We start from the raw sequence: 26,964 nt of genomic DNA on the forward strand, positions 1-26,964 counted from the left end.
AAAAAGGGATTTGTGGATGTGTATTGAGTCTGCTATATTTGAAGCCAAGTTTCAAATTGTTTGCCTCTTTTTCTCAGCACTGTCTTCTGTAACTCGGTGTAATCTTATTCATCTTCTTTGCACAGTTAACAAATACTGCCTCAGGTATTATTTGAATTTAAGCATCGATGAGCACTTGTGTTATTTTTGAGGGATCAGAATAATCAGAAGTTCTTATTTATTTATGAAAGAAGTGCCAGATCTTTATATTTCCATTAATAACAATCTGATAAAAGGCTGTAATGCCTTGGTTGGTCCAGTCCTGTAGAATTAGGTTTAAAGGTTGACTCATATATTGGTGTTTTAGTGCATTATAATAAACATTGTCGTATAAATCTAGTAAAATAGTACAAATCAAAGACAAGTTTATTCTCCTTTGGTCAAGAAACTGACATAATATGAAAAATAAAGACATGAAATATTCAATTTCTAAAGAAGGTAAGGAGAAATGAGCAACTCCTAAAAAGTGTAATGAGTAAAAAAATGATTCAGTATATTTTTTTAATAAAATAAAATGTTCTTAAATTCGTTTTTCAAATATATTTTTATTTGTATTTGCTTTTGATTAATGTCTGATTTAAGGTAGTATATATTCAGCGTATATTTAGCTATTAAAATATAACAAAATGAATAACTAATGTTAACGAATAATCAATAAATTAGTGATAAAACTGAAGAGATGCAATTAAACTCAATTTCCCACGCATGTCCGTGGGAGAGTAGTGTCAAATCTTTATATTTTCATTAATAACAATCTGATTAAAGGCTGTAATGCCTTGCTTGGTCCAGTAATGCAGAATCAGGTTTAATGGTTGACTCCTGACTTTGTGTTTTAGTGCGTTATAATAAGCATTGTAATATAATTCAAGTAAAATAATAGAAATTAAAGACACATTTGTTCTCCTTTTGTCAAGAAACTGACATAAAAAGAAAAAAAAAAATCACTCTCAAGTGTGAACTTTGCTGCTCCGTGATTTGATTTGATTTGTATGTTGTGTGTGTGACAGTGTTTTTATTCCTGTATGTATTACTTTTTATATCTTGATTGTTTTTGTCTCTTTTAAATGGCATCTAATGAGGACTGCACCTTTCAATTTCATTGTACTTGTTGCAATGACAATAAAGGCATTCTTCTTTTTCTATTCTTCTATAGTATGAAAAATAAAGACGTGAAATATCCAATTTCTAAAGAAAGTAAGAAGTAATGAGCAAAAACTGAGTAAAAACGTTATTTAACATATTTTTTCATTAAATAAAATGTTCTTAAATTCAATATATTCACATGTATTTGTTTTAAATAATGTCTGATATAAGATAGCATATATTCAGTATATGTTTAGCTTTTAAAATATAACAAAATGAGTAACACATGTAAATGAATGATCATTAAATTAGCTGATATAAAGAGAAGAAATTAGATTAAACTCAATTTCCCACGCGTGCCCGCGCAGTGGAAGGGGTCGTCAGCCCTGCGTGAGCGCGCACGCACCGCTCCAAACAGCACGTCGTGTGTCCGCTGCTGTCGAGAATAAGCTGGCTGTGGTGAGCCTGGTCCACGGCCACTCCTCTGACTCACACACTCACACACTGTCACACACAGAGGAAGGTGTGTGTGGCCAGCAGCGCACATACCTCAGCAGCAGCAGCAGTAGCAGCAGCTCGGACACACTCTGCTCTCTCTCTGTGTGGATTCAATTAAATTATTTTAATACATTTTTAAATATCACAAACACCGCCATCATGTTGTGGACGGCGAGTCAAGTCTTCAGGAGATTCTCCACCTCGTCCGTGAGTACGCTGCGTTCACTGCACCATGCAGATCCCAGCCTCTGGTGTTTACGTTGCATTGTTACAGGATCACATTAGTGGGTGTTCAGTGCAGGACAGGTTGTTGTGACATGACCGGGCTCGCCTCTCACTGCGGATCAGTGAGTCATAGTTCAGGTCCGGGTCTTTAAAGACCCTCTGCAGCCGTGTATTCTCCAAACAGAGCAGGCTCTAGTGTGTCAGTGCTAGGCTGCCACGTTACTGTCTGCGCTCTCTCACTCAGTGCTCTGACTGAACCGGCCTCTACTGTACAAGATCTGCAGGAGTTGCATCAGCCTGATCTCGCCTTGGCTTAGTCCGGCTCCTGCAGGGCTGCAGACGACCCTTATGAAAGCATGAGTGTGCTGTCTGCTTATGTAGTTAATAACAGTGCGTGTTTTGCAACCATGGAGGGAGCACGTTGCAGGGTGCCAGCCTGGAGTTGGTGCCTCATGCACTTGACAGTTCCATTCATCTGAGCAGCAGAAACCTGAGACGTCCTTCCCTGCTTCACTCACACGTGTGCAGCTTACAGTCAGGAACTTCTCCTGAGCTGTCAGCCAATCACTGTCCTCAGAGCCGGTCCTCACCAAAGACAAAGATTTAATGACCCTTGGACAGGGGGTGGACTCAGAGATTCTGGGGTTCCTGTGAGAGGCAGGATGATGGGGCCCCTCAATCCAACCCCACTCTTTTTTATACCAGTTCTTTTTAAAGATATACGTCTGCTGAATCAAAATGATTGTCTTTGTATTTAATAATAAAGACACAATAAGTGACTTTATGTCTGTCATCAGGTCATTGTTTTGTTGGTGTAAATTAATTACATAAACTTAAGTAACTTAGAGGAGAGGAGAGTGAGGAAGGCGTGCTTGATAGCTGACAAGGACTAAACTAACTATTACAGTTTGAATATATTTTTGATTCAGAGTAGAAGACATGTAACATGCACGGCTGTAAACAATACATGATATTTATGCTTCAGTGTATGTTTATTTATTGCAATATTTAACATTATAATTCACAAACTATCCTCATACTGTGTAGATCTAAAACTGATAAAGAGGTCATGATACTCCAGTTTTCATTGCAGCGATTTAAATCTCCAGTGAGGAATTTTTGTTTGCATTAATTTTGACGCCCCCTGTGGACAAAAATATACTTCTTATATTCACCAAAAAAATTACATCCTGCTTTCTTTGAAATAGTCGAATGTTTCTGTCATCCCAAATCTTTATAGAATACTAATTACAGAGATTGAATGTGCCCCATATATTCCAGATGAATTAATCTCCGCTGATCCATACATCACCGGGTGATCTGCACGCTGATTGGCTATCGTGGCACGGTAGATTTGCTGGAGTTCAGCTATTTCAACTTTTGCGAATCATTCGCGTGAATGATTCGCGTCATTCGCACTAAATTTGCACGATTAGTTCTGCCATACCACTACTCGCATCTATTTGTGCGTCTACATTGACTTTATATGTAATTCATTCGCGCGAATGATTTTATTTGCGTCTGATGTGAACACCCCATTGGTCTGACACATACCAAGCCATAGTGATATCAGGTGCTATGAATATTTATGTAGTCTCAGACAAAAATTCCCTACAGGAGCTTTAATTAAAGTGTTTTTACAAAATATCTGTAGTGTCCTTTTAAGAGGCCTTTTGTAGGCCCTGTAACACGAAATGTTTAAATCAGTCAGGTGCAGTTGACACTTGAATTGGTCATTCTTTTATAGCTGGCATGAGGTCAGGAAAGGGTTAAATTCTGCTCACCTGAACCAAAGCTATATTTACTCATGCAGATGTTTATCAAGCGTTCTTATCTGAGTCTGAGAGTCTGAGAATAGAAGGTGTTGTATGATGTATGGACTGTAAACACTTGAGGGTGACTTTAAGAAATTCTCTACAGGTGACTCAAACATTATTGTTGATTTTCACACTAATCAAACTTGTCTGTGTTTCCTCTGTTCCAGAATTACTACCAGAATAAGCTGAAACTAGCGATCATTGGCCAGAGTCTGTTCGGCCAGGAGGTGTACAGCAACCTGAGGAAGCAGGGACACAAGGTGGTGGGTGTGTTCACGGTCCCCGACAAGGATGGGAAGGCTGATCCTCTGGGTAAGTTCATCACGGTGCATGTTGTCTTAAGGTGGTATTAATAACCTGTTATCTCCTGGATTCACATGCATCATTATCCATGCTTCTATCATCCATACTGTGCATCCTGTTTGAAGTCAAGGGAAGACCATTCTGGACGGGTTGCACCACTCAGAAGTTTTCTTTAAGTCTGCATAAAGGCGTGGTGAAAAATTCTTGTCCACACATGCAGCTAACCCTGAAGAGTTCAGGGAGCTCAGTGCATGTGTGGTTGCAGCGTAATCCTCCAAACTGAAGTCTCATTTATTTTCTGTCTTCTGTCAGCCCTCTTCTTTAGCACACTGTTTTTCAGACCATGCAAACTCCATGTTCCTTTGTGTTCAGTGCATAGTATCATCACTCGGATGTGGAGTTACCTCGTCTCCAAAGCTGAATAAGTCTGTTATCACTCAGCAGAATGTGGTGGAATCAGTAGTTTCATGCACTCTTTGTTTAGTAAGTCTGAGAAAATTCAAGCAACATCTTTGAACTCTTTCGAGAAGTTAAATTTGGTTTGTGTGTGTAAGTTGCTTTGTGCACAAATAACATAGAGTAGCATCCTCTGATGATCCTGGTCCGATTTGGATCAGAGGCCTTTGCTGTGGCTGTGCTGGATGCTTGTTGACTCTGCGGTGGTCCCCTGACAAAGACAGGCTTTTTTCCTGTGTTAGCCGCGCGATAGTGCCTCCATTGTAAGAGAGTGGAGAGGCCCTGCGTGGCCTAGAGACGCAGCTCTGAGGTGAAAAGTTTACAATCCGGCCGCGCTCTCTCGTATGATGCAATCTTTCCAGGAAACATCATCATCATTATCAGCTGGCGGCTGCTTCTGGAGTTCTGCCTGTCATCCATGTTTTCTCTCAGCGGGGCCAGTAATGAGAGGCTTCTGTGCTTCAACCTATAGACGCGCAAACAATGCACGTTCCTGCTGTGCCTGAGACAACTTGAGGTTTGTTCTGGCCTTTCAGCAACATGTGTGAGGATGTAACACAGGACACACTAATGCACATTTAGAAAGATTTAAAACACATACACTACCAGTCAAAGTTTGGACACACCTTCTCATTCAATGGTTTTGTATTTATTTTAACTATTTTCAACATTGTAGATTAATACTGAAGACATCAAAACTATGAAATAATCTGGTTTTACCATAATCTGGATTACAACAGTAGTCAAATAGGGCTATCCATTGTGTACTAACCCTACCTCTGAACAACACAACTGATGGTCTCAAACACATTAAGAAGGCAAGTCATTCTACAAATGAACTCTTCACAAGGCTCATGTTAATTAGAAACCCTTCCAGGAGACCACTTCATGAAGCAGACTGAGAGAATACCAAGAGTGTGCAAAGCTGTCATGAAGGAAAAAGGGGGCTACTTTACAGAGTCTAAAATATAAAACATATTCTGATTTGTTTAACACTTTTTTGTTCATTCAATAATTCCATATATGTTCTTTCATAGTTTTGATGTCTTCAGTATTAATCTACAGTGTTTACAATAATTAAAATAACTAAAAACCATTGAATGAGAAGGTGTTTCCAAACTTTTGACGGGTAGTGTAAATTCACTCGTGCACTAAAGTCCAAAAATCCTCCTGACATTTTCTGTGTGAGATGGTTCTGTGAATGCAGACAGACGTTTGTTTTCCCTGATTGTAGCTGGACTTTTCCAGCACGCATTCAGGTAAAACTTCTGCAAAAGTCGGGGTGAGCTGATGTGAGAATGCAGCAGGAAACAGAATGATTATAAACGCCTGAGTGTGATGAAGGAGAAGCGTTATAAAGGCGAGAACAATGAAGATGTCTGTACATTTGTCAGCTTAAAAGTAGCTTTGATATGATTGCAATCACATTGTGCACATTATGCCTTTGTTTCATGATGTCCTGTCGTGAATTTCGCTCTGCTGCAATAAAATAAGCCAACAACATGTCACTGTATTGGGACAAGAACAAGGTTAGCATGTTATCTCTTCTCAAACACATAAAACACTTCACATCCTCCACGCTTCTCTCTCCTGTGTCTGTGATTGGTCAATCTCTCTGTATGTTCAAGCTTACATGTGTCTGTTTGCTGTATCTGGATTCAACTAGAGAAAGTGCACCGTGCAGTGTGTGTGTGTATGTGTATGTGTATGTGTGTATGTGTGTATGTGTGTGTGTGTGTGTGTGTGTGTGTATGTGTATGTATGTGTATGTATGTGTGTGTGTGTGTGTGTGTGTGTGTGTGTGTGTGTGTGTGTGTGTGTGTGTGTGTGTGTGTGTGTGTGTGTGTGTGTGTGTGTGTGTGTGTGTGTGTGTGTGTGTGTGTGTGTAGGTACAGCAGGTAGAACTGGTTGTGACTCTGATAGAGTTCATGTGATTGATGGTGAAGAGGAACAGAGGCAGGTGTAACTTGTGGTTTGAGAGGCTCACAGGGCAGAATTCATGTGTTTGTTTTTGCTTTTCTATTGAACTGCATTAAGTGAACACATGAAAACTTTGAATTTACAAACTCTGATGAGGAAAAGTGAAACAGCTAAGATGACAGGGGAGGTCTTAGAATTGCATTTGGTTGTTCTTGCACTCAAATATCATCATCACTGAACAGGAGCATGCAGAGAAGAATTTCAGGTTTTTAACTCTTATGCATGAAGCAAGTTTCTTTACAAGCTGATCATCACACTGACGTTGAAATGAATCAAAACTCTGAAGTAAAGTTTCACATTGCTGAAGCAGTTTAAGAAATTAAGTTACAAAGACTTTGCATCCACAGACTTTGACAAACTCTTAAACTTTGGCATTTCTTTCAATTTTGCAAATTCAACAACAAACCCTGGTTCACAACAGAATTCACGCCACAGAGGAGGCCTACATGAGTGAGGACGACAACTTTTAACCTCCCCCTCACTGAGGAGCGTCACCAACTGGCAGGTTTTTACTGCTGGTTTGATAAACCCCATTTTCACACGCCCCTCACCTGCTCCAGTATCAAACAGCAAGCTGTAAACTCTGACACCTCTGCTGCAACCCCATGAACCCCCGACCTGCAGCCTCAGCTTGTTTGGTGCAGGCCTGAAACGATGAGCCAGTTACCAGTGATTCATGATGTTGGGTCTTTGTTTATGTATTTTATTGTGTATATTTTTATGCCACTTTTTCCCAAACAGACTTGTGTACTTATCCCTTATTTATTTTACACCTTTTTTTATTAATATTTCTTGCTTTCTGGATGCTCTGCAGAGACGAGATTCAGAGTTTTGTTTGAGACGCAATTTAATCAACCTTATTCAATTTTCTAAAATGCTACTGTATCTTTTAAATTATCTTTTAGGTTCTGTTACTACGATTAAATACATGAAATTAATACATTTAGAATTTATTGGATAAAATTAGGTTTATATATAAAGTTGAGATTTGATCCTTCTGGGATCTGGATGTTTTTCTGGTGTCATTTCTCGATATTTCAGGCTTTGTGAAGTTTAACAAGCTGAATGAAACAACCAGTGACGTATTCAACATGTATTTCATTTTAAAGATTACATGATGTTATAATTATTATTCATTGCATTAATTGCAACGCTCTTCTTCTCTCCAGCGGTGGCAGCAGAGAAAGACGGGACACCGGTGTTCAAGTTCCCTCGGTGGCGGTTGAAGGGGAAGCCGATCCCAGAGGTGGTGGAGGCGTACAAGGCGGTGGGCGCTGAGCTCAACGTGATGCCCTTCTGCTCCCAGTTCATCCCCATGAACGTCATCGACAACCCGACACACGGCTCCATCATCTACCATCCTTCAATCCTGCCTCTGCACCGAGGAGCCTCCGCCATCAACTGGTGAGGAAGCACAACATGTTTATAAACCTAAATACATCACCATCCCCCCGTTTACATCTCCTCTCTCTGAGTTTGTTTTGGCTCTCTGCCCACATGGATCTATTGCAGAAGAAGAACGACATCAGTGACGTTTCCTCGCAGGTATCACAGATGACAAATCACGATCAGACCAGCAGAGGAGAGTCTGTTTGGCCTTGAATGTGCAGCAGTAGTGAAATCAGACAAACAGACAGCGGCAGATGGCCAAAGAACCTACACAGACTTTACGTGTTAACTAACAACTGCAGAGAGCAGCCTGCAGAGATCTGTGAGAGAGTGACGGCTGCTGCAGTCAGTCAGGACACACATCACACACATCACACACTTTGTTTTCACTCTTACGTCACAGCTCTTTAACAGAATAACTCAAACATATTCTGAGTGTGTGTCAGGTCACCAAACAGTCACTTAAACAAGAGCAGTCACTTTCTGATTGGTGCTAAAGCATGCAGGAGAAAACAATGAAGGCAAATGAATCATAAAGCTGCAGATGAAAAACAAAAATCCTGAGTATTACCACTCGCAACAATCACACTGAATCATAAAAACTGTGAAAAACACTGAAGTATAGGAAATCAAACATTCTGCATAAAGGACTTAACTTCTTTATGATGCTGTTGAGAAATTCCCCCTAATTTCAATAGCATGTTTGGTAACAGGTTTGTTGAGGTTAGTGCTGGTATTCTGCCAAAAAATGCTGCTCCCCAGGATGTGTGACACAATTGTTTGAATTGAAATGTATTTAAAAGAAGATATTGGTCCATAGAAATGTTCTAACCTTAATATTTTCCATGAATTTATTATATTTAGATACATTTTTTTTTGAATATTTTATTTTGCTTTTCAGATGTAAACACATAAACAGAAATATATAAAGGACAAAAAAGAAGGAAACCTACTGTATAAAAGAAGTTAACACTATAGAATAGATACAGACAGTAGGTAGTTCAAAAATATCAAAAATATGAAAACAAGAAAAAGTTACAAAAATAGACGAAAGACAGATATTAAAATATTTTAGCATGCTTTTTATATTCATACATCTTGCATGGAGCAAGTAGCTGTAAGGATTCTTCAGAGGGAGAAATATTTGATCAGGAAAAATGTCCTTTCCAAATACTTTACAACAAATATTCAAAACAGTTGCATCATAAGTTTTAAAATACACTCCTGACTCCTTTTAATACATTTTGTTTATTAATATTTTAAAAATAGATTTTATACATTTTCTAAAGTACACAACAAAAACAAAACATAATTAAACAAATCAGTAAAAACAAAGCAGAACAGAACCAAACAAAGCATGAAAATAAAAACAAAATCACTTTTGTTTCTAAACTTTAAACCTAAATATAAATGTATTGGTGCTATGAGGATGATACCGTTTGATTCACACAAAACTAGGAACTGCGTTCCTCAAATTTAAATAAAATGTTTGCATAATTGTCAGAAAAACAAGTAAAAATGAAAAAAATATTAGACTCATAAGTATATAAAGTTAATTAAATGTAATCAAATTGAGTAAAAAATGCACAAATTACAAAAGAAAAACAATACAAAGCTAAAACCAAGTTTAAGAATCTTTCAAACAATAAAAAATGTATCTAAAGGTAGAGCTCTTAAAGTTTGCATAGGTAAGTGTTATTTATCATACTTATACAAAGCTTAATTTTGAAGCAAGTCCCTACAGTTCACACAGTTCAATTCACCTGATGGTTTTGTAGCTTCAGTTTAAGCTTGGTTTGAGCGTGAATACTGTCACGCTGCATTTCATCAACATTCTTCCTCTGCTGCTACAATGACTGCTGCTGCTGAGTGTCACACAAACTAGCTTCCTCATAACAGGTGTTCCGTGAGTGTAAAGGTAAGAAGTTCACACAGTCCGGATTCAGACTGAGGTCCAGGTCAGAGTAGAGAGAAGAGGGTCTGCTGCTATATCTCTGTCTAACATGAGGATTAAACCAGTTCAGTTTGACCCCAGCCCCCCGAGTGAGCCGGTTTCCTTATCTCTCTTCTCACTGGTGTGCATGCACTCCACCCGCTCTATCTCTCTGCGCCGTTATCACCGTGTGTAAATAAACGGCTTCTGTTTGTTGACAAGTGTTATAACACGACTTCTCTGAAGACTCTTTAAGAGTTTTAATACTCTGCAATGATCTTAATTTACTCTGGAATTACTCCTATGGTTAATCTGGCTGATTCAGGAGTTGTTTTTGTTCTTTAAGTCTGAATGAATCTGGGTTAAAGATGTGTGAATTGAGGGTTTGACTTGATTCAATGTTCTGATATGTCAGCCTCTTAAAGCAAACTAGACATGCAAAATAGGTTTGACTTGTTGCTTATTTAAGTATCTTCAATCTTGACTTTTTGAAACTGTAAAACCTACAGTTGAACTCAGTTATATTTTTAAGGCTTTTACGCCTTTATTTTGAAAGGCCAGGACAGTGGAATGGGCAGGAAACCAGGTGAGAGAGTGAGGAGTGAGATGTGGGAAAGGGGCTGCAGGCTGGGTTTGAGTCGGGCCACCCACCCGAGGACTACAGTCTCTGTCCATGAGGCGTGTGACTTAACTATGAGGCCAAAGTGGGCAAACAAACGGCTGTATATATCCAGTTGCATCATGGGAACCAGATGGCTTGTTTGTGTCACACTCTTATCCACGGTCTGACCGCATTAGTCTCCGTCTCTGCGGTCTCTCGTCTTTATCTCCTCCGCTCCACTAACTCAGGTTTATGGCTCTTTTCTAATCCTCCACCGGCCCTAAAGATTCCTGCGTCATGTTGCCTCTCCAAGTGTTGACTTCCTCTGTGTGTGTGTTTGTGTGCCTGCAGGACTCTGATCCATGGAGATAACAAAGCCGGCTTCACGGTGTTCTGGGCCGACGATGGACTGGACACCGGACCCATCCTGCTGCAGAAAGAGTGTGCTGTGGAGGCCAACGACACCGTGGACTCGCTTTACAACCGCTTCCTCTTCCCTGAGGGCATCAAGGCCATGGTAACCCCCCAACATCATCTCTGTTGATCCTCCTTTTTGAGACATTAGGAGGATCAACATTCGCTCTTTTTCTGCATTACTCCACTTTGATCTTTCAACAGCAACCTGAACTTCAGAGACTGAGTTGCTGCATTGTTTGTTTGTGCAGGTGGAATCTGTGCAGCTCATCGCTGACGGGAAGGCCGCTAAAGTTCCTCAGACAGAAGAAGGAGCCACATACGAGGGCATTCAGAAGAAGTCCAATGCCAAGGTAAGAGTCCCACTCTTCTAGTGACTCTGAAGCCTGATCCAGACTGAAATATAGAGGCCTCAAAAAGTAGCACCACTGCCAAGGCCCTCAACCAGTCATTCAATCACATTAGACTTCTTGCAAACACTGTGAAATGATATTTGGCAATGCTGTCAAATCCTCGCTCTGAAATCCCAGATCCTCGACAAGACCAGATAATACATCTTCCTGTGTATGGGTATCGACTTTGACTCTATTAAATGTTGCTACCAGACTCCTTATAGACCTACATTAGGAACTTCTATCCCCATACAGCACAGTTAGGCCCCTAAAATCCTCAGATCAGTGCCTGTAAAGGATTCTTGATCCATGAGAAGTGTGTCTTTCATAGATAAAGCTCTCTGCAGCCACTCAGAGACTCTGGGATCGCCTCCCTGACAAATCATACCAACACTGACACATTAACAGATAGAGGCCGGGGTGGGTCATTAACTCCTGTGCTCTGTGAGTTGAAATAGATGTTTTTGTCAGAGGAGTCTTGAGGTGAAAAGAGAAAAGAAACGTTTGTGTCTGCTAAATACCTAAGTCATCGGTCTCTGAAGGGATCCTTTCTGTTTCATGTCAGACACTTTGACACAAACTGAGCCTGACAGCGGCTAAAACAAACAACTTCTAGATGCAGATGTTCTGTTTACTTTTTCACAGCGATTCAGAACGTGTTCTGTTAATCTACAGCTGATACATGTTACTGTTTATCATACAGACATGATTACAGGGAAAAATAGAGAGGAGGCGGAGACCTTCTTCATAACAAACTCTGTGCCTTGTACAATAACATCCCGATGAAAGCTCTTCCACCTCAAACAAATCTCCAAAATAAGATCACTCCTTTCCCCCTCCGATCTGTCCAAAGTCATCCATGCTTTTATTTTTTCTCTTCTACATTATTGTAATGCACCTTTAACAGGTATCAGACAGAGCTCCCTCCACAGACTCCAACTAGTTAAAAATGCAGCCGCTCTGATTTTAACAGGCACGCCAAAATAACAACACATCACTCCTGTCCTCGCCAGCCTACATTGGCTGACCGCTTTTAATCGTGTCGATTTTAAGATTTATTAATTACTTTTAAAATTTTAAATGGACAGGCTCCAAACTATTTAAGAGACCTTTAACCCCATATGTGCCTGGGCGGCCCCTCAAATCTGTGGATGCATCTCTGCTAGTTGTGCCAAGATCCCGCCTTAGAACAAAAGGTGACCGGGCCTTTTCAGTCAGAGCTCCAAGTTTGTGGAACTGCCACTGCCGATTAGACAATCCACAAACTTAACTGCTTTTAAATACTCACTAAAAACTATACAAGCTATATAAGAAGGTATTTCTCCACCCCTAAATCTTGAATATTGCTCTGCATTCAGATGTCCTGTTTTTTTGTTTTTTTCCTGTCTGCACTGTTCTTTACGCTTTGTAGTTTTCTGCATTTTTTGTTGTGAAGCACTTTGTTACTTTGTTAAGAAAAGAGCTATATACATAAAGTTTATTATTATTATTATTAAATGCATGGCTGATTTGCAGCGATTCAGGAAGTGCTGTAAATGCAGGAAATACAATACCGTCGAGCGGACCAATCACAGGGCTTGCGGTGCACGTCAGAGCTACGCAGATTTATGGTGAAGGGTTCATGTTGCAGCTTTGACAGCCACTTTAACAAAGCAATCTTTCAGAGCTGTTCCAAAACTGTGTTTAGACTTTTTAGCCTACTGAGACTGAAGTATCATAACCATGCAATACACTGATCAATATCCCTGCCACTTTAACATCCTTGTATATGATACCTTCATTCCCAGCGCTTTTGTCCACAGTGAACACTAACTATTCTGCACTTCTGCATATACTTTATTTTATTCGTGTTTATATTTTATTTTATTCCTTCTTTCTATTTGTATTTTGGCTTTTTTCATACTGTGTATAAGAGCATTCTGTAATAACTGAATTTCCCCCCTGGGATAAATGAGTATTTCTAACCCTGATTCTGATTCTGATAAATGTAGCGGTGGTACCTCCTTAGTTTGAGCCAAGTCTTCGTGGTTGAGTCGAAATATTGAATCAGATCGAGCTGAATGGCTTGTTATTTAGCAAAGACACTCTGTGAAAATGCTTAATACTGCAATAAATACTTTGTTATGGACGTTCAGCTCGCTGTAACTCTTAAATAAGTTATTTTTTTATCAAGACATTTTTGCACAGCCTCTCCTGAGTCTAAATGAATTTATTCAAACAGAGTAAATGTCGTCCCTGTATGTAAATATCTCCAGCAGCAGATGCTGGATGTGACAGCAGACACTGCTATGTTTATTTATTTGCATCCTGTTCACTGAAAGCTTCCCTGTGTTGAAACTCTTACATAATAAAGTAAACAGCTTGTTTTCAGCAGCTTTTTGTGCAACAACACTTTCATTCATTGAGCAGCGTGGAAATTTACTGAGTCCAGAATATTCAGGTCCAAATATGTCAGATTGTGTTTGTCCCACATGGAGGGAGGGGCCGGTCTCAGACGCGCTGTGATTCGTCTCTCTGCAGAATGTCTAGATGTGCTATTCTTAGCGTGCAGGGTTACTTTCCAGCATCGTTTTTCCACGTGTCCTTCAGCAAGTGGCAGACAGCTGCTGGGCTTCCCTCTCATTCTCAGAAAGCTGCCCTGAAAGTGAATTTGAGCCGTCAGCGTTTTCACCCCTGTGTCTCTCTGCCCCCTCAGGTCAACCTGGCCCAGCCAGCACAGGCCATCCACAACTGGATCCGTGGCCATGACAAAGTCCCCGGTGCCTGGGCTCTCATTGGTGGTCAGGTGTGTTCCCTGGAACACATGAGCACACACACACATCAAACCCACACCAGACACACACACGTGGTTTTAAGTGTCAGGTCAGGGGAATAAAAATGTGTTAGAGTAGGTTAGGTTTTATTTCAGAGAAGAAGATTACAACATGATGCAAAGTCATGGAAGAGTTTTAAAATATGACGATTACAAATGTTGATATTAATACCAGAATTAAGATATCTTTGTTTTATATTTGAGCATCAATAATGACATTTATCTTTGTTTAATTAGATTCTGTAAATCTTAGAAAATGTAGATGGTTCCTAAAGTCTCAGCTTTAGGAAAAGATTTAGAGAACTTCAGAGGAGACCTGCTGCAATGTGACGTTTCAAAAACATGATTAGTTTGGATCCTGATTCTTCCCTCTGTTCTAATCCTCCTCCGTGTTCCTCCTCAGTCCGTGACCCTGTACGGGTCTTCCATGCTGGGTGAGTCAGTACCAGCCGGTCAGCCCCTGGAGGTTGAGGGAGCATCGCAGCCCGGCGTGGTCACCAAGAAAGGACTGGTCCTGTACGGGACTGACGGGAAAGCTGTGAGTGTCTCTGTTTTTTGGGGTTTTTTGTTTGTATTTGTTTGTTTTTTGTGAACTTTGTTTATTAGAGCTTTTTTGACAGAATTTGACAATTGTGTTGAACACTTGTAATTAATAATGACTTATAACAATAAAAAATAAGACAATCAAATTCTTAAATAATAACAAGAAAATAAAAATAAATTAAAAAATCAAAAAAATAATAATAATAAATAATGAGTACAAAAACAAATAAATAAACAAACAAACAAACAAACAAACAAACAAACAGAAACGGAATGATAATAACAATAGTTATCACTATTGATACAATTACAACAATAATTATACCTAAATTTGCCACGATAACAACAATACAAACAAACAAACAAATTAAATATTACACATATTCGTATCGAAGCAAAATTAAAACAATTGTGATAATTTGTACATTAGATGAGGAAATAGTTTTCGAGCGTCTGTTTTACTACAAAACAAACACATCTGAGTCTGTTGGCCGCCTTCCAGGAGCGTTAACGTCTGCTGGGTTCATTCAAACACAGACGCAGATCGGTCAGCGTTTGTTGGCTTTTGTTTCTGTAGTTAATCCTCTCCGTGTTTTGCTCCACAGCTGCTGGTGAAGAACCTGCAGTTTGAGGACGGGAAGATGATCTCAGCATCCAAATACTTCTCATCAGGAGAGAGCTCGAGTGTGGAGCTGACGGAGGAAGAGAAGAAGCTGGCAGAGGATGTCAGGGTGAGTCAGCGGGCGCTTCACTCTGTTAATGCATAATTTTACTGTCAGATAAAACAAGCTGACTTCACTGCCTCTGTCACAGAACATCTGGAAGGGAATCCTCAGCAACGTGTCAGCCATTGAGGACTCAACAGACTTCTTCAAGTCTGGAGCGGCCTCCATGGACGTGGTCAGGTGAGGAAGAAGGGCAGAAGGTGGAGAAGTGAAATAAGTTGAGGAGGATAGATGACCACAGTTTTTGTTTTGCCTGATTGAAGGATCTTAAGGTGCATTTCGATTAAGAGTTCCGGGGTCTTTTAGCCCCCAGGACTACTTTCCCTGGAACTAAAAGGTTCCTGTGCCCCCATTGTTGTCTGCGTTTCGACCGCGGGCTGAAGTCCCAGGTAGATTGTTCAAATCATGTCAGTGACGTATAGAGAAAAAAAAGTAAATGCACTCATCACAGATGACACCATAGAAGCAGACGGACAGGCAGGTATCATTATGAGCAACACAACAGTTAGCCTGTTAGCATGAAGAGACTCAGCTGGTGCTGTTTTAGATGGATTTCATCACAGATGGATTCACTGAATCAACACGTGAGAGGAGATAAGCGCAAGTAGCAAAGACATTTCAACACAACTTTAAAATCGTTTCTAACTCAAAACTTGTGGCAGAGATCGCCGGGGTTTTGGTTTAAACAGCGACCCTTTTAACTGGAAACTTTCAGCCGGATGCATCCCTCATAAACGTCTTTAGACGATCATTAAACATCTGATGAGGATATTTTGAAATCTTAATAAAAACTAAACTAGTTTGCATTCCCAGGAACTCCCTCTGTGTTTCAACAGCTGTGTAAACTCCACAAACACTGACACGTTCAGATGAAGGTCTCCAGTTTACAGGGTCACTTTTGAAACCGTAACACCGGGAGAGACGGCGGGCGGAATAAAAACACTGCGGGTAATCTACCAATCAGACACGTTCAGCATTGCAGGCCCTGCCCCCCAAAAGTCCCGGGACCTTTGAAAAGTACTAACCCCAAAGCAGGGGCTTTTCAGGGGGGGAGATCAACTACCCCTGAACTAAATTAAGACCCTGGGTCCTCCGTCAAAACGCATGTAGTTCCAGGGTAAAGTTCTTGCAGTCGAAAAACGCCTTTACTCATAATTTTTTGCAACTATGAGACTGAAACCTTTATATTCGTGAATTCAAATTGTTATTTGAATAAACAATAAAAAGAAATGCTAAAAATTGCACAGCTGATCCAAAACCAAATATACAAATAAAGACTGACTCTTGACCGTCTGTTCCCAGGCTGGTGGAGGAGGTGAAGCAGAAGTGTGCCGGCATGCAGCTGCAGACAGAGGACGTCTACATGGCCACCACCTTCCAGGACTTCATCCAGATGTTCGTCCGCAAGCTGAGGGGAGAGGACCAGGAGGAGGAGCTGATCATCGACTATGTGAGTCCACTGCTCCTTGTTTTACATAATGGACTATATTAGGAGGTGTCGGCATCCGTGGTTGGTTAATTGGTTTATTTTACAGGCAACCAAAGATGTGAACAACATGACGCTGAAGATGCCAAACCAGTGTTTCATCAACGGCAAGTTTGAGGACGCTGAAAACGGAAAGACCTACAACACCATCAACCCGACTGATGGATCTGTGAGTCACATGATCACACTGAAGCCTCTTTAATCCTCATATAAAGTTGTTATTGTAACTTTTGTAATATGATTGGACCGTGTGTGTGTGTCGCCAGGTGATCTGTAAGGTGTCCTACGCCTCAGTGGGCGACGTGGACCGGGCTGTGGCAGCTGCTAAAGAGGCATACGAAGTTGGACCATGGGGCCGGATGAACCCCAGAGATAGAGGAAGTCTGCTGTACAAGTGAGTGGCTCCACCTAGAGGATGAAAGCAGAGTTACACAAACAAACAGAGCACACAGGTCTGGACTCTTAAAGGGTTGAAGTATGATGTAAAACAGTCAAACAGATCATTATGGAATCTTTGTTTGTTGGTTTCCTGCACACGAGTCTGCAAAAACATGACATGCTCTCACTCTCAGCTCTTATAAGATCTCAGTTTATAGCTAATAGATAATTAGCTAGACAGTAGTAGCACATTGAACTCACTAAATTGCATGTATTTGACTGTATGCAGAATACATATCTGCTCTATAACTTACCCACCTTCTGTTCTCCTTTTAGAATAAAAAACAGAAATCTATAGAGAGAAATGTAAACGTCTGGCTCTGAATAAACCATCATGACAGCAACTGAAATGCTAAATTTAAGACTCCTAAAGTCCCTAAACTGAATGCTGACACCTCAGGGATAGTTTGGACTCAAACTTTCCTCCTCTTCTGCCTCCAGACTTGCTGACCTGATGGAGGAGCACCAGGAGGAGTTAGCCACCATTGAATCTATCGACTCTGGAGCCGTGTACACACTCGCCCTGAAGACGCACGTGGGCATGTCCATCCAGACCTTCAGATACTTTGCCGGCTGGTGTGATAAAATCCAGGTAGGTCTCTATTAAAAAACACAGAGTCCAGGTTTCAGAGGTTTCTGAGCTTTTCGTGTGATAACAGAGACGTGTGTTTGTTTAATGCAGGGTAAGACAATCCCGATCAACCAAGCCAGACCGAACCGCAACCTGACCTTCACTAGGAGAGAACCTCTGGGGTAAAAACATCTGGATTCATTAAACACTCTGTACACAGTTTACCTTCCAGCTGTGCACTTAATGCTGTCTGTGTGTGTGTGTTTCTCTGTGACAGTGTGTGTGCCATCGTCATCCCCTGGAACTACCCGCTCATGATGCTGGCATGGAAGAGTGCTGCCTGCCTCGCCGCTGGAAACACGCTCGTTCTTAAACCTGCACAGGTGAGAGCGCCACACACACACACACACACACACACACACACACACACACACACACACACACACACACACACACACACACACACACACACACACACACACACACACACACACACACACACACATGCTTGAAACAAAAAGAAGTGAGAGAGGACGAGGAATGAATGATCTTTTGCTCTTTAATTAACTGCTTTCTTGCTTGTTTCCGTTATCTTCAGGTCACTCCTCTGACAGCGCTGAAGTTTGCAGAGCTGTCAGTGAAAGCTGGGATTCCCAAAGGAGTTGTAAACATCTTACCGGGCTCAGGTATGAACACATACGCAGGACACACATGATCTATAAAATAAAGTCACTTTTTTTAAACGCTGTTTAAAGATTTAAAGTGAACTGAGGTGTTTCGTTTCTGTCCTCCAGGCGGGATGGTGGGTCAGCGTCTGTCCGACCATCCAGACATCCGCAAGCTGGGCTTCACTGGCTCCACACCCATCGGCAAACAGATCATGAAGAGGTACAGCCCGACAAACACACACACACGCACACACACACACACACACACACACACACACACACACACACACACACACACACACACACACACACACACACACACACACACACACACACACACACACACACACACACACACACTCCTCTGTGGGTTGAAGTCTCCATCAGGTGCATATTGACACGTTTTCTCTAACCTTTCATGTTGCAGCTGTGCAGTTAGTAACCTGAAGAAGGTTTCCCTGGAGCTTGGTGGGAAGTCGCCGCTCATTATCTTTGGGGACTGTGACATGGACAAGGCTGTTCGCATGGTGAGACACAGAGAGAGACAGGGAGAAAGCGGGGGAGAGAGAGAGGGAGAAAGGGGGTGGTGTTACTCTGGAAGCATCTCCTCAGTAAATACATGTTTAACTTTGTTTTTTCTTTTAGAAAATAAGAACCTATATATTTAATGGCACAAATGGTTGCTAGCTGCGTGAAAGTTTGGTCATAATAATTTCTTGTGTACTGCACTGATGCATGCATTCAGGACAAACTGAATGTTGCCTTCCCTACTTAATTATGAAAATATATCTGTATGTTTTTACCTCAATTTAATGCTTTTTAATAGTTAAGAAAAGACAACATTGGTTCACTGTATAGAATAAAACAAGTAGAGAAGGAACATTTTTAATTTGTAAGGAACAAAGGCCAACTTTTTGCACAAGAACCAGGCATAAGAACAAAATTTGTCCCAGGAAAAGATCCTTTGTTTCGTCTATATTTTTGTGGATCAAAAACATCCTCTGAATATTCTGCATGTGCTTACGTGTGTGTGTGTTCTCTCTGCAGGGCATGAGCTCTGTGTATTTCAACAAAGGAGAGAACTGCATCGCTGCAGGACGTCTGTTTGTCGAGGACTGCATTCACGACGAGTACATCAGCCGAGTGGTGAGTGAGATCAGCACCATGTAATGATATTTAATGATATTAGTTTCCGCAAAAGAAGCTTAAACATGACTTGATCCTTCCCTTTAAGGTGGAGGAGATCAAGAAGATGAAGATTGGAGACCCTCTGGATCGCTCCACAGACCACGGCCCTCAGAACCACAAAGCTCACATGGACAAGCTGCTGGAGTACTGCGAGGTGGGATTGAAGGAGGGGGCCACGCTGGTGTGCGGAGGCAGACAGGTGGACAGGCCAGGTAACACACACACACACACACACACACACACACACACACACACACACACACACACACACACACACACACACACACACACACACACACACACACACACACACACACACACACACACACACACACACAAAGGCACACACACAAACACCCACACACACGCACTGTTTCCTGTGGGTTTATTGTCTCGTGTAATTAACCGTGCAATCGCCCCTCAGGTTTCTTCATGGAGCCCACTGTGTTTACCGGCGTGGAGGACCACATGTTCATCGCCAAAGAGGAGTCCTTTGGCCCCATCATGGTGGTGTCCAAATTCAAAGATGGGTAAGCCATCGAAGGGGGTGATTTGCAGTCCACTTTGAGCCCCTAACCTGTCATAACACCTCCCCTCCTCTTTCAAACCCACAGTGACGTGGACGGCGTGCTGCAGAGAGCCAACGACACAGAGTACGGCCTGGCCTCTGGCGTGTTTACCCGGGACATCAACAAGGCGATGTACGTGAGCGAGAAGCTGGATGCGGGGACAGTGTTTGTAAACACGTACAACAAGACGGACGTGGCTTCACCGTTTGGAGGCTTCAAGCAGTCCGGCTTCGGGAAAGACCTCGGTGAGTCTGGAGACAGAACACATGTGATGTAGATCTTTATAGTCGAAGAGAAGAAACGTCGGTTGATGTTTTTGTTTATTTTGGAGAGAATAAAACGTCTTCATGTTTTGTTTTCCGTCTCGTCTGCAGGAGAGGACGCTCTCAGTGAATACCTCAAGACCAAAGCAGTGACTGTGGAGTACTAAGACTCTCTGAATGAACTCTGACCCACATCCGTCTGCTTCAGTCAGACATCCAGCTACATTCTGCAGGACAGTGTGTGAGAGTGTGTGTTTGTATATGTGTGTGTGTGTGTGTGTGTGTGTGTGTGTGTGTGTGTGTGTGTGTGTGTGTGTGTGTGTGTGTGTGTGTGTGTGTGTGTGTGTGTGTGTGTGTGTGTGTGTTTGTGTGTGTGTGTGAGAGAGTGTGTGTGCTGAATGAATGAATTAATGAGAGGAGAGCTTTGTTGTTCACCTCAGTCTGGACAACGTGCCTGTCTTTTCTTGGCTGTCTGAGTGAAAGAACTCACATCATGGACAAGAGACACCTGGTTTTTACCCGTCTGTGTTTCTACACACACAAACCTGGAGTCGGACGCCTGCTGGGAGCTGAGCTGGGTCCGACTGTGCTTTCAAATAAGAGTGTGTTTTAACATAAAACACACTCTCTGTTTTTAAGAAGTTTATTCAGTTCTCAAAGTAGTTGCTGTTTTTGTCTATGAGCTACATCGTGCCATGAGGTCAAAATCTTTGGAGAAGATGAGAGAGGTGTTAATTTAAAGGGAAATTACGTCATTTTATAAGCAAGGCCTGGATTTAACATATTTGGGGTCGAACAGGAGGGAAAAGGTTGAGTTGATTTCTTACATTGGCGGCTGCAAACAGGCTGTGATGCAAGCGATATCATCTTTAAAGGGAAAGTCTGTCAACTTAAAGTTCTTGTTATCACTGATGATCTCAAACAGTTCTTCTGACAGTCTGACAACACGTCAATGACGTGCATTAATCCTGCAGAGATGCACCTTTTTTTAAATCCAGAATCAGCTGTTTGATCGTTTTCTTCAAAGGCACCAGACTCCATTTATCACAACTGCTATTTTACCTCCTCAATAATAAAGACACTGAGGGTGTCGAACCACTGCTGCCCCCTGCAGGTGGTTTATTCATGCTTTGCCTAACTTATGTTTTCAATTGGTTTGTTGGATGCAGGACAGTATTTTTAAACACTAAATATCTAAACGATTGATAAAAGGGATCAGTAAAGTCTTTATTCAGCAGGAACAATGACTGATTATGTCTTTGGAGTCTGGTGGCTTTGAAGAGAGAGGCGTCATTGTTCTTATGTGGTTAAAAAACAAGGAAACAAAGAGGTCTCTCTCTGCAGGGATCCTCTCTGTGATGATGTCAGACACCAGAAAAACAATCTGAGCATCTCAGTGGACAAACTCTGGTACACCGCCGCCGCCACAACAAACAACAGGCTGAAAACAGGAGTTAAACTGCACTTTAGGTTTTAAAAAGAAGTCACATCCTGGTTTTAACAGTGTTCACCTCCACCTGTAAACACACCTCACATGTCGGGATGTCACAGATCTGTCACAGGTCATGACTTTTAGCGGTTTTAGCTCCTTCATCTTATTTTGTTTGATCGTTCACACTAACGTGAACAAAATGGTAGCAGAGAAAGAAGGGATTATTTTTATTGATAGCTAAAGTCTTAATGAGGATTGAGAAGCTAAACTTTTAGATTGATTTCTCACTTTTTCAGAATATTTTACAGATTATCTTGAATTATCTTGAAACAGGCTGCGACAGTTAAACAAACTCGGTCACTTTTTATTTCATTTTTATGATCATGTCTTGTTTTGTCTGGATAAAGCTGTGATGCCCAACATTAAAGATGTACTGTTAGCTTCTTCACAGCATCACACATGATGTATTTATCAATTTAGTCTCATATCAGATAAGCTGTATTTGGTGTTTAAGGTCTTTATGCGTCTTAAATGCTGCAAAAAATGAACTCTTAAAGCTGCATAACCCCGATGACAATCAAACTTTAAAAACAACACAGTGCATTGCATTAATTTATGATGGTTTAACTGAGGCCTGTTTGTATCCTGTTTAGAATTTAATGATTGATATGAAACAGGAACAAAAAGTCCCTACATAAAAACAAACATTTACACACACACACGTGCATCTCCTGCTGTGACTGATACAGTTTTAATTCTTGCTCCTCAGAGTCTTGGAGTCCTTTATCCCTCACTGAAACTCTTCTTTTGTCAATATTTGACAGAAGAAGGATTCATTGATATATATTTTGTCACACAGGGAGACTCTGATGTTACATTCAGTAACTTTACACCTGTAAGATGTTTTCTCTGCAGCGATCAGGTGAAGAAGTCGTAAAGTTCGTTTTTTATCCCACAGTGTGAGTAACCGTAGCAAGGGCTAAGAAGGGATTCTTTAGGCGAGTTCTCCCCTTGAGGAGCTGCTTGTCTTCAGCAGCTGATGTCATGAAACGCTGAATAAACCTTGATCTGAATTTTACTCTCTTGAGCTGGTGTTGGTTGATAAATATGGAGTGATGCTTCCTTTGATGCCTGCTTTACAGCGTGTGAAAAAAAGACAAATACATGCATTAATGTGATTTTCAAACTAACTTTATGAACAGAACTTAAACTACATTTGATTGCACATCTTAGACCAGAGAGCGATTTAAAGGTCAAAACACTGATGACATGGAATAAAGTGGTTGTTTGTGACGGGTCAACACAGAATCATACATCAACGTCTGCACTAACAAAGACAGATCACTTACATGTGATGTGAAGCAAACACAGAAATCACATGCAGAGTGCAGCAGACTGTCACGCTCTCCTGCAGGAGACGGCTTCAGCTCGGAGCTGCAGACCAGGCTGTAAAGGTTCTTGAGAGGCTCAGATTGTTATTCCAAGGGACTGAAAACATTACAGACGGTTACCTGCAGAGAGAGAGCTTTATGTCACAGAGGAAACGCATAACAGCGGTTACATCTTCCTCTTTAAAGCCACCAGACTCCATTAACAAAGACATGATCAGCAGAACACTACCTGCTTGATTCCTGCTGCCTCCAATGTTTTTTTTTTTTGGTAAAGAATAAACTGTTTAAAGCATAAAAGTTACGCAATGACACAAACTAACTGTTAGAGGCAGCGATTAATCAGCAGCTCCCACTTCAGGGGCATAAAATCAGTTTTCGTGAATGAGTGTGGCAGCTTTGAGGAGCGTTTCTTCTTGTTAGTATATTTATCTTTGCAGAGATCCTTTTTGTAATATTCAATCGGTGTAATGACAATCTGAATCAATCAGCTGCAGAAGAAGGCATTATAAGCAGACATACTTCCATCGTGAGCAACATCCACCTTCGATTACACCGCAGCCTTTACAGCCTGATCTTCTGCTGCTGATTGAAGCAATCTACTGAAGCAAAACCACAGAACTGTTGTTCCTTAATATCATTTAGGAATTTGATCATATTTCTAAAGAAGCTGTGTATGTTTCAGAGCCTTTATTCTGACTGCGTACGTAGCACTCTTCTGTTCTGGGGATCCACGTTTCAAATAAAAGCAGCTTTGAGCTTTAACTGAGAATATATGAGCTGATGAAAGCAGACCACAAACAACGTGATCCTCATTGACAGGTATGGCAACACAGACACCCGATCAGCTGATTGTCCACTGGAGGACTTCATCGAAGCACCTGTTGTGGTTCCAAAGGCACTTCAGCAACACTGAACGTTAAAATGTATGAAATAATATCCACTGTTGTTCCCATAGGGAGGAAGAAGATCTGCTTCTTTCACTCAGCAGCTCCCTGTTCGTAATGTCTGAGAAGAAGGTTAGAATCCTTCTCCAGGAAGTTCAGCTCACGTCCCCTCAGAGGGAAAGAGAATTTGATCTGCAGCAAGAAGTCTGTGCGGTCCACTTTCTACTCTCCCTTCTGATCCACAACCTGGATGTTTGCTTTCTTCTTCTTGGCTTTATCTCCGGGTAGTTTTAACTTCTCCTCTGTGATCTTGCTCTCCTCGTCAGAGTCTGAGTCCTCATCAGAGTCTGATGTTGTCTCTTCATCTTCAGAGTCTGAGCCGCTGAGCTCTACCAGAGCAACATCCTGAAGACAAGAGGAAGAGTTAGACTTGAACAGTGAGAACACTTAATGGATTTTTCTGTGTAAAATGATAATCACCATCTCGATGACCCGCTCCGCCTCTTCCACACTCTCGATGTCGAAGCATCCAGCGGGAGCCTCCTCCATCTGCTGCTTCAGCTTTTCGTTGGCCTCGGCCATCTGAGGCAGGAAGCTCTGCAGCCGCTCCAACACTAACACACAACACAACCAGACACAAGTCACATCTCTGGCTCTTACCGTGTTTGTCTGCAAATTCAATCTGTTTTGAGGGTCAGCCCATCATTACTTCATTATGCATAATACGCGGGTACCAAACAGAGAGAAGAGCTGGACTTTGAGCTTTGAGCCGTCTGGTTAACTACCAACATAACACAAAGAACAAGAGATGATGCAGAGAAGATGTTCGTCCTCACCGCTGCTTTTCGGGACTCTCTCTGTCTGCAGGGATCGGCCAACCTTTGGTTTGAGGAGAAGCTTCTCATTGAGCCCTAACAGCAAAACAAAACAAGATCTTCATCAGTCACATTATGTGTCTGTGGCTTTATCACCACAACAAGGCCAAGATGATAGATTAAACATAAATCACTGACATACAAGAGCCTTAAAGCAAACAGTTATAACTTTTGTTCTGTAAAAAAAATACTCAAAGAAACTATGAAAGCAGTTGCCGATTAATCGAATATGTGACGATTAATCGACAATCCGTCACAGCTCTCTAGGTTATATGTATTTCTTTATCTTTAGGTACACTGAGATGCTACATAGATAAGCATTGTTAGAAGTTATATCACACTTTACAATTTAAAAGTGTTGTACAAACCCATGTTTATTTCTGTCATAGTATTTCAATGAACACTAGTAGTTTTCAATTATTTTTTTTCAGAACTTGGGGATGTTTTAGTTTTCAAAATGATTTCCAATTATTGAACTACAGTCAAATTTGGATGGTGATGTAACTGTTACTTAAACTTAAATAAAGATAACTCTGACGAACTCCGTTCACTCAATTTAGAGTCGCTAAATAACATGAATTTAACGTTATTTATCACCCTTTATTTTCATATACATTTAAATACGCTAATAAATAATAAAAACATTCAAACCTCCTTCGTTTCCGCATGACAGCAGAGCCTGTGAACTCGTTTTCTTGATGTTTAATTCCATTATAGACACCGTGTGGAGATGTTTTCTCCGACATGTGTCTGTGTGTGTTGCAAGAGTGATCAACATCCGGGTTAGAGGTCAAATACTGAACACTTGCTGCAGCGCCCTCTATCGACGAGGAAGACCGTGTACTGCGCTAGACCGTGAAGTTGGTTGAAATTAGTGAAACAACTGCATTTATACAAAGAAACAAAAACAAAAAATACATAAACTAGCAGAAAATGATGGATTAAATTATATAAACGCCATACATTGATTTATTCACACGAGAAAAAATAGCTAAAAGGAGGTGTAGCATGTTCGTGTCTATGGTTCGTGTACTCCCGTCTATAGCATCAAAATAATGCTGATTTCAAGCTCCTTTCAGAAACTCGGATTTTCCAACATCATATGTCGTTCGTCTCATTTTCAGCGTGTTTATGAGATTTGGTAGGATGTGCTCAGATAATCAGTTTGTTTCTGCTCATGCCTGTTCAGTCACCACTTGATGCATGACTTTTGGCAGTGTTTAGAGAACTAAGAGTGCTGTGATAATTATTGTATTATGTATGAAGATGATTGATTGGAAATACTACTAGCCCTATTACTTTTCAGTCGTAATTTAGAGAACACGCTATAACCATAGGCTATAACAGATGGGTATAACATTTTATGGTTGAGATCACAGAATAAGGTAAAAGCAAACTTAAACAAATAACTTGCAAAACGGTAATTAACATATTTTTTAAACTGTCCAGTTGACTTTGCTCCACTACGTTTCTGTGGGTTGCATCATCCAATCTATCAACCTGTCAAGTTTGATCCCAACATTTTTTGAGCTTTCGGTGTCTTTTGTATCTGTTTGAGGGAGGTTTTACGATAATTTTCCCGATCAGAAACTAATTCTCCCACTATCGATACGTTATGTGAACGCAGCACCAGTGTGTGGCACTTTTTGTTCTGACCAGAACAAGCACAAAGTCAGGTAAGACATCTCACTCAGACAATTTTCCAAACACTAAAGTTGTCTGTAACTCAATACAAATCTGTTAAAATATCGAATCTAGCCAAATATTTCTGAAAGTTTAAAGGTGATTTAAGTTACAACGACGAAACATTGTGGTTCACCGTCGTTAAGTTAACCCAGAATCAAAAGTGAATCAAACCAGACGTTATTTATGATATATTGAAGCATGAAGGAAAAAATAAATATGTTGCCCCATTTTATTTATTGTTTTTTTCTTTAATTTAATGAAAAAACTCTAAATTTTAGCCATTTCAACTTGTATTCAAACATT

At 41.0% G+C, this 26,964-nt stretch overlaps 2 protein-coding genes across 2 annotated transcripts; one reads left to right on the forward strand and one right to left on the reverse strand.

Annotated features, from left to right (window-relative positions):
* Positions 1 to 1,547: 1,547 nt before the first annotated feature.
* Positions 1,548 to 22,903, forward strand: aldh1l2 (aldehyde dehydrogenase 1 family, member L2). The gene is made up of 23 exons (XM_034673096.1): positions 1,548 to 1,827; positions 3,830 to 3,974; positions 7,571 to 7,805; positions 10,676 to 10,841; positions 10,990 to 11,091; positions 13,826 to 13,915; positions 14,346 to 14,480; positions 15,091 to 15,216; positions 15,299 to 15,390; positions 16,513 to 16,660; positions 16,746 to 16,865; positions 16,963 to 17,090; positions 17,576 to 17,726; positions 17,817 to 17,887; positions 17,983 to 18,088; positions 18,304 to 18,391; positions 18,500 to 18,593; positions 18,801 to 18,900; positions 19,421 to 19,519; positions 19,608 to 19,773; positions 19,986 to 20,091; positions 20,176 to 20,375; positions 20,505 to 22,903. The coding sequence occupies exons 1-23, from the start codon at positions 1,780 to 1,782 to the stop codon at positions 20,558 to 20,560; spliced, it is 2,772 nt and encodes a 923-aa protein (XP_034528987.1). The 5' UTR covers positions 1,548 to 1,779; the 3' UTR covers positions 20,561 to 22,903.
* Positions 22,904 to 22,998: 95 nt separating this feature from the next.
* Positions 22,999 to 26,046, reverse strand: c21h12orf45 (chromosome 21 C12orf45 homolog). Its single transcript, XM_034673097.1, has 4 exons — positions 25,627 to 26,046; positions 24,937 to 25,011; positions 24,581 to 24,714; positions 22,999 to 24,505 (listed from the first exon to the last, which is right to left on the reverse strand). The coding sequence occupies exons 1-4, from the start codon at positions 25,751 to 25,753 to the stop codon at positions 24,323 to 24,325; spliced, it is 519 nt and encodes a 172-aa protein (XP_034528988.1). The 5' UTR covers positions 25,754 to 26,046; the 3' UTR covers positions 22,999 to 24,322.
* Positions 26,047 to 26,964: the final 918 nt, after the last annotated feature.

The sequence above is a fragment of the Notolabrus celidotus genome, chromosome 21 (assembly GCF_009762535.1).
Source record: "Notolabrus celidotus isolate fNotCel1 chromosome 21, fNotCel1.pri, whole genome shotgun sequence".
NCBI lineage: Eukaryota > Metazoa > Chordata > Actinopteri > Labriformes > Labridae > Notolabrus > Notolabrus celidotus.